Source organism: Camelus ferus, chromosome 29 (assembly GCF_009834535.1).
Source record: "Camelus ferus isolate YT-003-E chromosome 29, BCGSAC_Cfer_1.0, whole genome shotgun sequence".
NCBI lineage: Eukaryota > Metazoa > Chordata > Mammalia > Artiodactyla > Camelidae > Camelus > Camelus ferus.
The window spans coordinates 20146760-20159977 of record NC_045724.1 but is presented as its reverse complement, the minus strand read 5'-3'; the positions used below and the strand labels follow the sequence as shown (position 1 = coordinate 20159977).

Here is a 13218-nt window from a genome sequence, read left to right as displayed (position 1 = left end):
GACCCGACCTTCCAGGCCGGACTCGTCCGCGGCGGGGGAAGCGCAGCCCCAACAGGGTTTCCGTCACTCTTAGGGAATTTGCTTTTCCAGAGCAGCTCAAGCCAAAGTTCAGGTCATTTTCTCCAAACTTTGCTTTTACTTTTTAGAATGTTCTCAAATAGATAAATTGCAACACACACACACACACACACACAATTCTCCCTTTCAGAAAACACACACACAGATACTCAAATCCCAGTATTTCGGTGTTCTCCTATCTTTTTTATCTAGGTAAATAATAAGCTGTTTATCAGGTCTGTAGAAATAACAAAGAGGAACTCTAGCTTCGTTCTCAAATGGTGGATGTGTTACTTTCTAATTTTATTTAGGTTCCTATTTCAAATTTCAAGCAAATATTAATGAAGATGATCATTAAGAAATTTAAGTATGACCTAAAAAAATTAGTTTGGTCTGAAACTCAAAAGCTCTATAATTTCAATAGGGTGCGGCTTGTTGAATATTTAAGAATCTTTTCAAAGCCAGAGGTGTGTTCCTTCCTGATGTAACAAAACTGTACTCATCTTTCCACAACATTGCTCTGGCGTCTGTAAATTTGGTATCCAACTCTCGGCCAAGAAAGCTCCCTGTCCTGGTGTGTCTACCAACCAGCCTCACTGCCCCAGCCAGCCCAGTACCAACGGCGCCCTGCTAGGTGTTCATGGATGGCGCCCACCCCACCGTCTGGAACACCGAGTGGCCTGAGCTGCCCCCACCATGACTGCGCAGAGAAAACAGCCCCCTGCGTTGCCTTTGCCCCAACTGCTTCAGTAACTCACACTGACCTTCTCTGAAACTGCACAGTCAGAGGATATCACTTCCAATGCTTCATTCTCAGGGGTCATCTGTGGGTCAGGAGTTTCCGCCGCGGGCTAATTTCCCACCCTTTCTTCCTGGGCAACCAGAAAGTGTTTATTTTGGCTTTTCCTCTGCTATCTTTCCAACTTGCTAGATAGATCAGGACCCGGGCCCCTTCCCCGCTTCTTGGCAGAATAAAGTTCGAGCAGAGATTTCCAGAGCTCCTGCGGCCAGAGGACACTAAATGAGCAGCTGACATCAGCCCTTCGCTTGCCCGAAACCAGGCGGCGGGATTCCACTCAAGTGAGAAGAAAGGGCCTAGGCCGTGACTTGGGGCTGGCGACGATTAAACCAGGTAAGGAGACACCGGGCAGATGTGTTTTCATTGCCCTGTAAGATAAATGCAGCGTTAAGTGCCTGACAACTTCCCAGAAGCAATCAGCAAAAGTTTACGAGTGCATAAACCTCAAAGACCATTCCCCGACGGTTGTTATAAGGCCCACATTTAGAGCTTCTATAAATTCTTCGGTAGTTTCCCAAAGCTAAGTTTCCAGGGACAATTAAGCGGCCACCTCCTCTGGGGAGACCGGGGGGATTTTCTTGAACCGCCGAAGAAAGGTTTTGGGCTCCTACTGAGTGAAATTAAGTTGCGCAAAAGTTTGTTCCAGAAGTTTCGATGGCCAGGGAGAGGAGCGGGGAGGAAGGAAGGCGTGGAAGTGGGGTCGGGGAACGGTCATGAGGTACTCTCTCATTCTAAGTTATCTGATAGCAGCGAAGGACCAGGGTCTGGCGAGGGGCCCGGAGCGGCGCCTTTGCCACTTCGGTGGTGGCCCCTGCTTGGCCACCGGAAGGTCCTGCAGGGCACAGCCCTGTGTGGCGCTCGTAGCTCCCACCCAGCCCGGACCTGGTAAATCCTTCGCCCTTCTCGTGCCCCCTGAATGGCCGGCAGGATTCCAGGCATCCTGCGGTAAGTGCCAGCGCACCAGAAAGGCGGTCTGGACGGAGAACCGGGTCAGACATTTGGCGACGGGTCGCCACCCTGCCCAGGGCCGCGACGGTGCCCGCCTCCGTCCCCCCGTGGGTGGCCAGAGTTCTCTGGTCAGTTGGTATGAGGCCCACACGACTCACCTATGCTTATAGAGAACCTTTGTTTATGATTCCAGTGAAAACCAAGCTGCTAATTGAAAAACGGTAACAGGAGCGTGTCTTTAGCTTCCTAAAGCGAGAGGTTAACAGCTGCGCGCGCCCGGGAGGGGCGGGGAAGGGGGGGGGAGGGAGGGGGCGGGAGCAGGCGGCCGCCCCGCACGTCAACGTGCTTCTGGGGCCTCCGCGAGCCACGTGGGCCGGCTCCCGCCCTCCAGAGCCGCCGGCCAGTGTCCCGGGCTGGAGAGCCTCTCGCAGCCCGCCTGTTCTTTCCCAACCTTTGGGTCCTGGTCAGTCCAGAGGCGGGAAGGTAACCGACGACTGCGTGGCGTTTCTGTCCCCAAGGGATTGAATCTCAGGCAGTTATTTTGGAAAAATACCGCTGGGCCCCTTTTCCTCCTTTCCAGGTGAAAATTCAGAGGTCTCTGCGTCGTCCTCACCCCTCCTTTATGAAATAAGGCGTCCAACTGTTCTGATATTACCATTCAAAAACAGGTTCTGTGGCGGACCTCATTTGTGAATCTATTACAGAGATTAATAGATTATTTCTCCTTTTTCAACTAATTCTCAGTGGGGAAATTTAACCATATGGTAAGGAGAGAATTAGAATTTCATCACATTAGAGCAAAATGTAATGAAAAGAGTCCAACACCTGGGGCCAACTCTGAAAGCCACAATTAAAAGGTTTTTAATGAAACCAGAGAAACCAAAAATTTCATAGGCTTCAGTAATTCTGCCACATAAGAAAGATTTACTGGAGGTGTTGGGAAATACTGTTTTTCTTATGTCATAAGGATGAAAACCAGCCGCTAAATACCATGTGCTCCCAGACACGGGACACAGGAGCCGGAGGACCGTGTGTACCATCTCCCATCCGGAGAGGAGCACTTGTTTTCACACTTCTTCCTTCGCTCTCCCTCCAAGAACAACCAAGGCAGACCCAGATGTCCCTGAATGGCTTCCTAGCTGTGGCGGCTACGTTTCCGGGTAAATAAATATGCACGAATACCCCACTTGGTGTGTGAGAGGCTTTGACTCCTGGTGAAGTTGAACTATTTTGAAACAATTAGATTTTAATGTTGAGGAAATTTTGAGCAATCAGTTTCTTCCTGATTAGGAAATCGTATGCTTCATAATCACCATCCCTATAGCCTATTTGGAGAGTGCTGCAAAAGCACCCCCTCCCCTTTTTAAAAAAAATAATCTAATGGGCTGCATAATCCACCTGCTTTTCCTTTTCTTCCCCCCTCCCCCGACAATCCGGGCAGGAAGTGGGCAATTGGGGGCGGGGGCGGCATAAGGCAGTGTGTTCTAGGGGCGGGGGGCGACCGCTTTACTCTCTCACTAGCTGAGAATCTTGGGCGAAAATTTTTGGGCAAGCCAGCGGGGACGCCACTTCCCCTGAAAGTCCCATCTCCAAATCCAGACCAGAGTCATCCTAGGAACAGGGGTGGAGTATCATTCTCCCCCAGAAGGGTCATGTAGCACAAGATGAGACAGCAGTGGCGAGGAAAGGGCCGTGGGGGATGGGGTGCGGGGGCGGGGGCGTCTGCTTTCCACGGGACTCCCAGGCTTCAGCACCGATCTACAATTTGCTGAAGGAGCAAAGAACATCCTCGGCTCTAAGTAGGGCTTTTAGTGTGCTCATTGATGAGTGAAAGTCGCCACACATGTCAAGCTAAAGGCAGTTGTTGGGTTACTAACAGGACCCAGCGCCTTGCAAACATATGCGCTAAGCTGTGTATACAGATGGCAGGCAGAATAATGGAGCAGGCGCCTTTTATAAAGCTCTAGCTGCTGCCTGTCTTCAGACCTGGGAAATGAAACTATTCAGACTCGCGGCCAGATAGCGCCTGCGATTGTTTGTTACCGTTTTAATCCTATTAATTAAAACGTTAACCTGATTGGGTAGAAAGCGCTGTCCCAACAGGCGACTCTTCTTCATAATAACCTACTCAGAGATAATGATGTAAAAGACTCCCCCGTCTGTGGCTGCGGCTGGTTGATGGGTCCGGAAATCTCTTGAAGGTGAATCCAAGCAAGATAAACGGTGCGGAGAGGAGGCGCGGGGCTGGGCTCAGAGCGGCGGCAGCGGCGGCGGCTCCACTCCCTCCGCGCCCACCCTCCCACCATGCGGGGCCGCGGCCCATGGTGAGCCCCAGCAGCCAGCACCATCGGCTGGAGACGAAGAAGAAGAAGAAGAGGAGGAGGAGAGCGCGGGGGAAGGCGAAAAAGAAAAAGAAGGGGAGAGGGCTGCCAGCAGCACCGGGACCGACGCGCGCACCAGCCCCGGAGCCCGGCTCGGGCGCGTCTGCGGCACCGCCTGACTCCCGAGCCGAGGCGGCGGCGGCGGCCGGCGCGGCGGGCCCGGGCTGCGCGCCGGCGCCGGACCATGGAGCGCGGGCTGCACCTCGGCGCGGCCGCCGCGGGCGAAGACGACCTCTTCCTGCACAAGAGCCTGAGCGCCTCCACCGCCAAGCGCTTGGAGGCGGCTTTCCGCTCCACGCCCCCGGGCATGGACCTGTCCCTGGCGCCGCCGCCTCGGGAGCGCCCGGCGTCCTCCTCGTCGTCGTCGCCGCTGGGCTGCTTCGAGCCGGCTGACCCCGAGGGGGCAGGGCTGCTGTTGCCGCCGCCCGGGGGAGGCGGCGGCGGCGGCGCGGGAGGCGGCGGCAGCGGGATGGGCGTCCCCGGGCTGCTTGTGGGCTCTAGCGGCGTTGGGGGCGACCCTGGCCTGAGCAGTCTGCCGGCCGGGACCGCCCTGTGCCTCAAATACGGCGAGAGCACCAGCCGGGGCTCGGTGGCCGAGAGTAGCGGCGGCGAGCAGAGCCCCGACGACGACAGCGACGGCCGCTGCGAGCTAGTGCTGCGGGCCGGAGGCGCCGACCCGCGGGCCTCCCCGGGCGCGGGAGGCGGCGGCGCCAAGGCGGCCGAGGGCTGCTCCAACGCCCACCTCCACGGCGGCGCCAGCGCCCCCCCGGGGGGCCCGGGCGGCGGCGGCGGCAGCGGTGGGGGAAGCAGCGGCAGTGGCGGCGGCAGCAGCGGCAGCGGCAGCGGCAGCAGCAGCAGCAAGAAGTCCAAAGAGCAAAAGGCGCTGCGGCTCAACATCAACGCCCGGGAGCGCCGGCGGATGCACGACCTGAACGACGCGCTGGACGAGCTGCGCGCGGTGATCCCCTACGCACACAGCCCCTCGGTGCGGAAGCTCTCCAAGATCGCCACGCTGCTGCTGGCCAAGAACTACATCCTCATGCAGGCGCAGGCCCTGGAGGAGATGCGGCGCCTCGTCGCCTACCTCAACCAGGGCCAGGCCATCTCGGCCGCCTCGCTGCCCAGCTCCGCGGCGGCGGCGGCGGCGGCCGCCGCCCTGCACCCGGCGCTCGGCGCCTACGAGCAGGCTGCCAGCTACCCGTTCAGCGCGGGGCTGCCCCCGGCCGCCTCCTGCCCGGAGAAGTGCGCCCTGTTCAATAGCGTCTCCTCCAGCCTCTGCAAACAGTGCACGGAGAAGCCTTAAACACTCTCCCCCGAAAAACACAAGACCGACCCCAAAGCTAGAGGAAAGTGAAAAGCTGCCCCCCTCCCCGGCCCCCTTTATTTGGTCCTCTGGTAGTTGTGAAACACTTGCAGAGCAAACAAAGCAGAGGCGAGAACTGAGAAGTATCAGAGACAAACGGGACTTCTAGCCTTGACACCCTCAGAATCTCGGTCTTTGGGCTGGGGAGCGAGGGAGGAGGGAGGTGGAGTTGGGATGGAGAGTGTGGATATGTCTTTTTTCTAGGAAAAGTGGCAACTTTGGTGGCAGCCTAGACCTCGAGGAAGCAGAGTTTTCCATTAAGATTACAAATAAGTTGAGAAGTAGTCGTTATTAAGCGTGGAGAGTATTAAATGGCAAAATAGTAGTCCTACTGATAATTGTGAATTTGGCTAGTGCAGAGAGGGAGAGGAGTCCGGGGTTGGGTGACTTGTGGGACGGAATATTCATTTAGACAAATCAGAAAGGGCACTTGAAAATAAATTTTGATTCTGAGCCAGGAGAAAAACTTGAAATGTAGATTTATTTAAGTGGGGAAAAAAAAAACAGAGACACGTTGCTATGAAAGACTTGTATTTTTTATTGTCTCTGAACTTTAATCCTGTGAAACTGCTCAAAAGTTTTGGCAAGAGTGATATAAAAAAACTGACTGTGGCTGAAAGAATTGCATTTAAAAATATTTATGTGCACCTTGTTACTTTCCACTCTGCAATGATGTATTAACAATTCATGGTATTTATTTGTTATTCTTCAATGACCCTTCCACACCAACAGTATTTATCATGTGTTAAGGTCATGGGTCTTATGTGCAGATTTTTTTTAATGACTCTAAAATTCTGTTTTATAGATTAACTTATATTGTGTGCCAAGTGTTTAAAGGGTTTATTTGCCAACAAGTATGAAGAGACATATTGATGTATCTGAGCTGCTTAGGTTTATCAAAGGTCACCTGGATATCTTCAGTTGCATCATCCCTGTATTTAAATTGAGCTTTAATAAATTGCTTCAGTCCAAAAATTACAGGAAAGGTGTATTCTTAATTGATGAATGAATTGATCTCTTTTTTGAAAGGGGACTCCTTTGCATTCTAAAAAGGAAAGACATCACAGCAATAGATCCTTTAAGAACATGCTAAGCAAATATTTTTCCAGGCTGTGCTGTGCATTTTTAAAAGGTCTAATTTAATTGCTTTTAATATATATGTACATATATAAGTTATTTTAACTGTGGAGAGTTATTTAAGTTGAAAGGCTGGTTTGATTTGCCTATGGTGTGAAATCCTTTGTTATTTTTCTAAAAAAGTAAAATTTAAAAAGAAATAAAACTTAAGGAAGAGCAAGAAGCTATTTACCCAAAGTGAGCTTTCAGTTTTAGTTTGCATGGCTGTTTGCCTGCCTTTCTATCCTATGAAAATCAAGAAAACCTTTTTTTAAAAAATGGAGTCCTGCTATTTTCCACTCCTTGCAGATAATACAAATTCAGTTTGTCAGGATGGATGGTGAGTGGGAGCTATGATGGATCTATTGGCGGGTTTTGGATGTGTAAAGAATGATATATATATTAAATAGGTCAATCAGACTATGACAGCTATGTACGACCATTTGTATGTGTATCTATGTCAGAAAGAATCTTTATTAAAATATTTTGATCAAACATTTTATTATGCTGTGCTTTGTGGACGGAGCAATCACCTCTCTTCTGTGTTACTCTTTGCTTGAAAGGTAACAAAAAAGAAAGGAGTTTCAGAGAAGGTGGAACTAAAGTTTTGTAGGGTTACACAATTAGGAGCAGCCCTAGTTCACTGTTTACTTGTTAAAGGACCATGGCTGGGCCTGGTCATTGGAGGAGAGATAAATGGGGTCAGTGGTGAGACCCCAAGGAGGTCCAGAGCTCCTGTCTGCTGGCATGAACTTTGAAAGGCCTGCTCCCCCTGGAATTCTTTTCCCACTTTGTATGGCATTGTTAAACATGCCAGGGCCCATCAAAGATGGTGAAGTTTCTTAAAGAGATTTTATCAAAAATTTTATCTCCAACTTCCTGAAAAAATTTGGATTTGCTAAGGATGAATTGGATTGTGGCTTTACCCTTTTATTATGTGACAGAAGAATCAACCAGGTTGAATTATATGTGTAAACAATGCCCATAGAGATTTTAAAACGTTCTAATATTGCTTGTTAATGAGATTTTTTTTTTTTTTAGGTACTATGTTTGGATTGGATTGGGCATTGATTCTATTAAAAAATGTCTGTATAGGCTTGTATTTGGACTTTAGTAATGCCCTGACATTTAGGTTTGGTTTTTGTGGTGAAGGTGATGGAGTTGGTGGTGGTGAAGTTACAGCGTTTCCTCTGTGGGCAGTTTGCTCCACGCTTTTTGGTCTGTATGGCCTCAGCTCATAATGATATCCCTAAACGCCATCAAACTTAGTGGGGGGTGAGGGAGGATGTTTTCTGCTCCACTTGCCATCAAAAAAGATTAATCAGAACCTGTAACTTTTCAGAAAACATAAGAGAAAGGGCCTTGAAGCTGCAGCCCTCCCAGTCTGGGAGTAGGGGTAGAGGCAGGGAAGAGACCAGGGCAGCCCCCAGGCAGGAGGAGACCCGTCTCTCAGCATTTACCAGACAAAGCCTGGGTGTGTCTAATTATGATTATTAAAACAATTTCCATGACGATGTCTAATATTATGTTAATTTGAAAACAACTGTGTATGAAAACTGTCGACTATAATACCTAAATTCATTTAATGAAACACATCGTTAAGGCAATTAAACCTCCTGGATGTGATTAAGAAACATAATTACGACACTGTTCTGCGCCATAATTGGGTGTCTTTAATCAAGGGGTAAAGTGATCAGCAACACAGCCATTAGTTTGTATTGTTCTGGCCCTGCTGTCCATCATTCTGATTAGGAATTAACCACAGCCACCATCAGTTGAATTTTTTTTTTCTTTTTGCATATTAACATTGTAGGGGACACATTTGCTGCAAGATTTACTGCTTAATATTTCTCATTATTAAGAAGGCCTCTTTGGAGTACTTCCTCTGCAACCTCTGTACTCTTCAAATATTATTAGAAATTGTACAAATAAAAGATCTTGAACTTCAGGAGAAAAAGAAATGCTCACCCTCCTTTCACCCTTTAATAAGTCAGTCTCTTGCCTTAGTCCTGAATGAAACTGGAGATGGATAGCATGGGGGAAAGGAGAGGATGCCGAGAATAAGTTGAAACGTTTGACAAATATAGACAATTATTTAAAGTAGCAGGGTTAATAATACTTATTTTCATTTTGATAATTTCAGACAAATTAATTCTGTTTCCAAATCAAGCAGTTGACCAGCGTTTGTTTCTAGGAATAAATGTGGGACATCTGAAAGGAACAAGAGAGGACTTTTTGGTGATTTACTTAAATGACCCTCCAGGCCTTAACCCTAGCCTTTTCAAAGTTTTTTCAGCATCAGCTTTTAGGGAAGGAAACCAATGATTGGAGAGGCAATTCGCCCCCACCCCCACCCAGCGGATCCGGAACCCCTTTGGGGCGGGGGCGCTTGACCCGTAAGTTTCAGCCCAGAATGGAAAGTTGCCCCACACACTTGTGGGCCCTGATGGCCTTCCATGGTCCACCTCGGACCGAGGTGGGACCGGGTGTCTGAACACCAAGAGATCAGTGTGGTCTTGCGGAAGTGCCCTTGGGCCAGAACCGTCAGCCTGGCCCTTAAAACTGCGGCGTCTGCCAGAGTACCTTGGTCCACTCTGCTCTGACACTGTACGCACCTTGGAGCGCTTCTCCCAGAAGCACGCCGCCCGGAGAATCCCGCTGCTCAAGCTTTTTAGAGAACTGACAGTGGGCAGAAGAGGCCGAAGGAGAACCCAGAGCCCCACTTGGTCTTTTATTGCACCGGTTTCCTTTGCTGGTTTCTCTCTAATTTCAATTTCCTTCTCTGATTTCGAATTTCCATTTAGGTCTCATCTCCAGCTTAACATTGGGCATCTACAGAAGTGAAGTGTTGGGGCTTTTCCTGGACTGCAGGACCAGCAAATGATCATCTTCGGAGAGCTAACTAGTTACCCCTCCTCCCTCCCTGTGGTGCCTCTGTGTGTTCGTGTGTGTGTGTGTGTGTGTGTGCATGTGTGTTTGAGTGCGCGCGCAGCGCGCGCCCTGCGGTGCGCTCTCCACTCTCCGCAGCTGGGCATCCCCTCCAAGACCCTGTGTTGAGCTTAAATTCCTCTCCCTTCTGTCTCATCCACCACCCATCCTTACTGACAACGGCTCACTAGGGAGGGCCAAGGCTCACAGGGTTCCTTTCACCCTGCACTCTCGAGCTCGGACACCGGAACCGAACCTTTCTACCCGCCCAGGACTCTGAGATTGCTCCAGCATGAGTGGCGTTGACTTTTCCAACGTAATGACTTATGAAAGATATAATCATGTGTTAAATTGAACCCTCCGTTTAACTGTTAATGGTGTGCTCTGAGCACATTTACGTATTAGATGCTATGGTAACTAATTACCACTAGGAAAAAGGATAATACACTTCCCAGACTTTGAAAAATAATGATGAGAGTTCACTTCCCGGCTCGCAGCACACGGTGGCGGCTCTGCCGGGCCGAGCAGCAGAGCGAGCGGAGACCCGAACGTGTGCTCATGATAGGCGGGAGGTAATGAATCCTGGTCAGGCGAGGCTCCTCAGTAATACCTTTAATGAAAATGTAATTCAGATGAGGAAGTGGGGGATGGGGATGGTCAACTGCACAACGGTGCCTCTAAACAAAATCAAATTGCAAAACAAACATCAGAAGAATAAGTATTCTTTTAGTTAAATGCAGGTCGGCCTAAATTATCCACGTGCCAAGCAACTTTATATCGATTAACATCTTTTGTTGTGTGGGCAAAACAAACGAGCCGGTCTCCTTCGAGCTCTGCGCTGGCGCTTATAACTTGGATGCCCCGGGATTTGCCAAGCGAATGAGCATCAGGTTGATTCAAACTGGGCCTTTTAAATCAGACGTTGGGCACAGTAGCCAGAAGGAAGGAAACAGGAGGGAAAACCAGACGACAGTAACTTTAAGAGTAAAGCAATTCTCAGGATAAGAGTCTCTTTCTCCCTGGCGGATGTCTGGCTTTTCTGATCCGTTGTGTGTTTACTAGAACCAGGGTTCTGTGGGCTGTGCGAGATTGCCAGGTGTCTGTTCCGCCTCAAGGCCAGGGCCAGTGTTTGTGCTGGGGACCTGGGAGGGCAGGAGAAGGAGGGGAGGCCAGTCTGCCAGCCCCGAGTTACAGACAGAACCACGTCCACAACTCGCGTGCCCACCGCGCTGCTCTGCTGGGGCTGCTGCCCGGGAGAGACTCGGGATCGCAGCCGAAGAGTATCCCTTCTCCTGGTGCTTCCTCTGGACTGGCGTTCTGGGCCTCTCCTGCGGGGCGCAAGGCTATCCAGCCTCCAAGTTCTTAGGGATAGAACGCGAACTTCAGGGACTCTGCCTCAAACTCTCTTTCGAGGGAGGCACCAGGATCGGGTTGTTCTCTGCAACCTCAGTGACCTGGTGAGTTCACTCGCAGATGTCAGGCTTCTAAGAGGCACCCCCGCAGCCGCGCCAAACCTGAGAATTCTGCGAAAGCGCCCCAGTTTTAAACCTCCAGTTGCTCATCGCTTCCTAGCAAGGCAGAGAAACTTATCTCTCTTTCCCTGAGGCTTGATTTTGGTTAAATTCTACCACGTTTTCTAAATTATTCATCTTAATACGATCCAGGAGACTTCTGGACTGTTGCAAAATTATCAGGTACCCCTGAGTGTGTGCGCGTGTGTGACTTTTCTTTCTTTCCTTTCCCTGTGTTCTCTATTTCGGACAATACAGACATACACATTAGAGAGCTCTGGAAGAGAAATCACTGGGCTGGGAAGGTCAGATTGCAAAGGGAAAGATTTTGCAGTTATTGCCCACCCCCAGCCCCCAGTATATGATGGACAAGCCTATCTTACAAGTCACCAGGATGCTTTGATGGGGATTTGGCTTTAATTATGCACAATGTGATATCATTTTCTTTCCCAACTTGGGAAAGAGTTAATTCTTTCCCAAAGACCATAGTTGCCCTTGTCTTCTCAACCTGATTCAGAGATGCAATAAAATATGAAGCAAATTTATGATCTGTTTCAAGCATTTTATTGCTGTATTTTTAAATTCATATATGCACATATAAGAACTATGATCTGTGAATAATTTGAAATGCTATACTAGAATGATACATTTTAGATAAAACATAACCATATCTTTATATAATTGTCTCAGATTAAAATAAAAAAGAAAAATAGATTTCTAATGTGGACCAAACTGAAAAACTAATGACAGCCATAAACTGCTAACCAACCATAAATTAACATCTTCATCAAATGCTAAAATGGTACCAGTGGTTATATAAAGCAATTATTATTTCTCTTTATAAGTTTTAGAATAAAGTTCAGGGATATTTAAAGGATCCATTATTTACAAATGCTTCCCAATCTTAAAAGATTTCATATTTTATTAGGAGGTTGGTTGCAACTCAAATCTGCTATGTTAATAGGGATGTTTAGAGATGAGAATTTAGTTTTAAACATAAAAATGCTTCATGGCCTAACCTCATTTTATGCATTTATTCTGCTCTGGCAATTATTGGAGAACTTGGTGTAAGGATTTCTTTGTTAAATAACCTTATCTCCCTTTTGAAAAGGGAAGACAAATAATTTCTTATTATGGGAGAGACTCAGATGACGTACCCAACTGGTTAAAACATTAAATCATGCACTGTCTATTCAAGTCAGTACAGCTACATGCCATGCACAGTCTCTTTCTGCAGAGCTATGGTCAAAATGTAGCTGTTCAGCTGAGCCTGTGCCCTCCATCTGAGACTTCTGTGGAAAATAGTTCTTTTCCTAACCAGGCCTACACAGAAACGTGAAAAGTCATGAAGGAGGAAAGGGATGCTAGCTATTAAATACCTTTGATAAACACATCAGGAAGCAGGGTCAGGGAATAACTTACTTTAATTTTGGAGAGCATCAGGCATATGTATCTTTAGCATGCAGATTTCTCAAGAGAGTGAAATTAAGTAAAATCTGGAATTACTCAACAAAGTCAGCTCTTTTCAAAATATAGAAAATTATGTTTTAATGAAAACACAACACCTATTTGGACCATAGAGGATCTGGGCAGCAGATACACACAAATGATCCCTGCCACGCAGGTGTTACTTCCCGAATGTTGCCTTCTCGGGTGGTAATTGTGGATGAACAACTCCAAAGGTCAAGGATTAACTGAGATCTTCAACTGGCTAAGTCCTATGCCCACCCTTTAGTTTAACTTTTGGCAGAAGTTTCTTTTTAGTTTAGTCTGAGGACTTTGTTTAGTCTGAGGACTTTCTTCTTGAAAAGTGAATACTATTTTTACAGCTTTTCCACAAGTCTAAAATTAGTTAAAAGTAAAGAAACATCCAATTTAAATACATGGAGAAAGTACTACTTTCTGTATACTTTCAGGTTTATTAAAAAAAATTCAAAAGTGATTTCAAACACTCTAAAAAAACATTCCATTTAAAGTATAAAGTGAAGGCATTTATAAAACTTTAAATATATGGGCCAGTTCTTAGAGGTTATGGAATGCAAGTACATTTAATTTAAACGTAATTGAAACACAAAAGACAAAATCATTTACTTCAAAATGGGGGTTGTCAGGTAA

At 47.9% G+C, this 13218-nt stretch overlaps 1 protein-coding gene across 2 annotated transcripts; it reads left to right on the top strand.

The window, feature by feature from the left end:
• The first annotated feature begins 1060 nt into the window (after positions 1-1060).
• Positions 1061-7164, top strand: BHLHE22 (basic helix-loop-helix family member e22). 2 transcript variants are annotated; one of them, XM_032470288.1, is made up of 3 exons: positions 1061-1189; positions 2772-2964; positions 4006-7164. In XM_032470288.1, the coding sequence occupies exon 3, from the start codon at positions 4370-4372 to the stop codon at positions 5486-5488; it is 1119 nt and encodes a 372-aa protein (XP_032326179.1). In that variant the 5' UTR covers positions 1061-1189; positions 2772-2964; positions 4006-4369; the 3' UTR covers positions 5489-7164. The 2 variants fall into 2 exon arrangements, with proteins under 2 accessions (XP_032326179.1, XP_032326180.1); XM_032470289.1 differs by lacking the exon at positions 1061-1189 and adding an exon at positions 1242-1801.
• The last annotated feature ends 6054 nt before the right edge of the window (positions 7165-13218 follow it).

Excerpts from the sequence above, each read along its gene's own strand:
- BHLHE22 (XM_032470288.1), top strand. The coding sequence starts at position 4,370 with ATGGAGCGCGGGCTGCACCTCGGCGCGGCCGCCGCGGGCGAAGACGAC.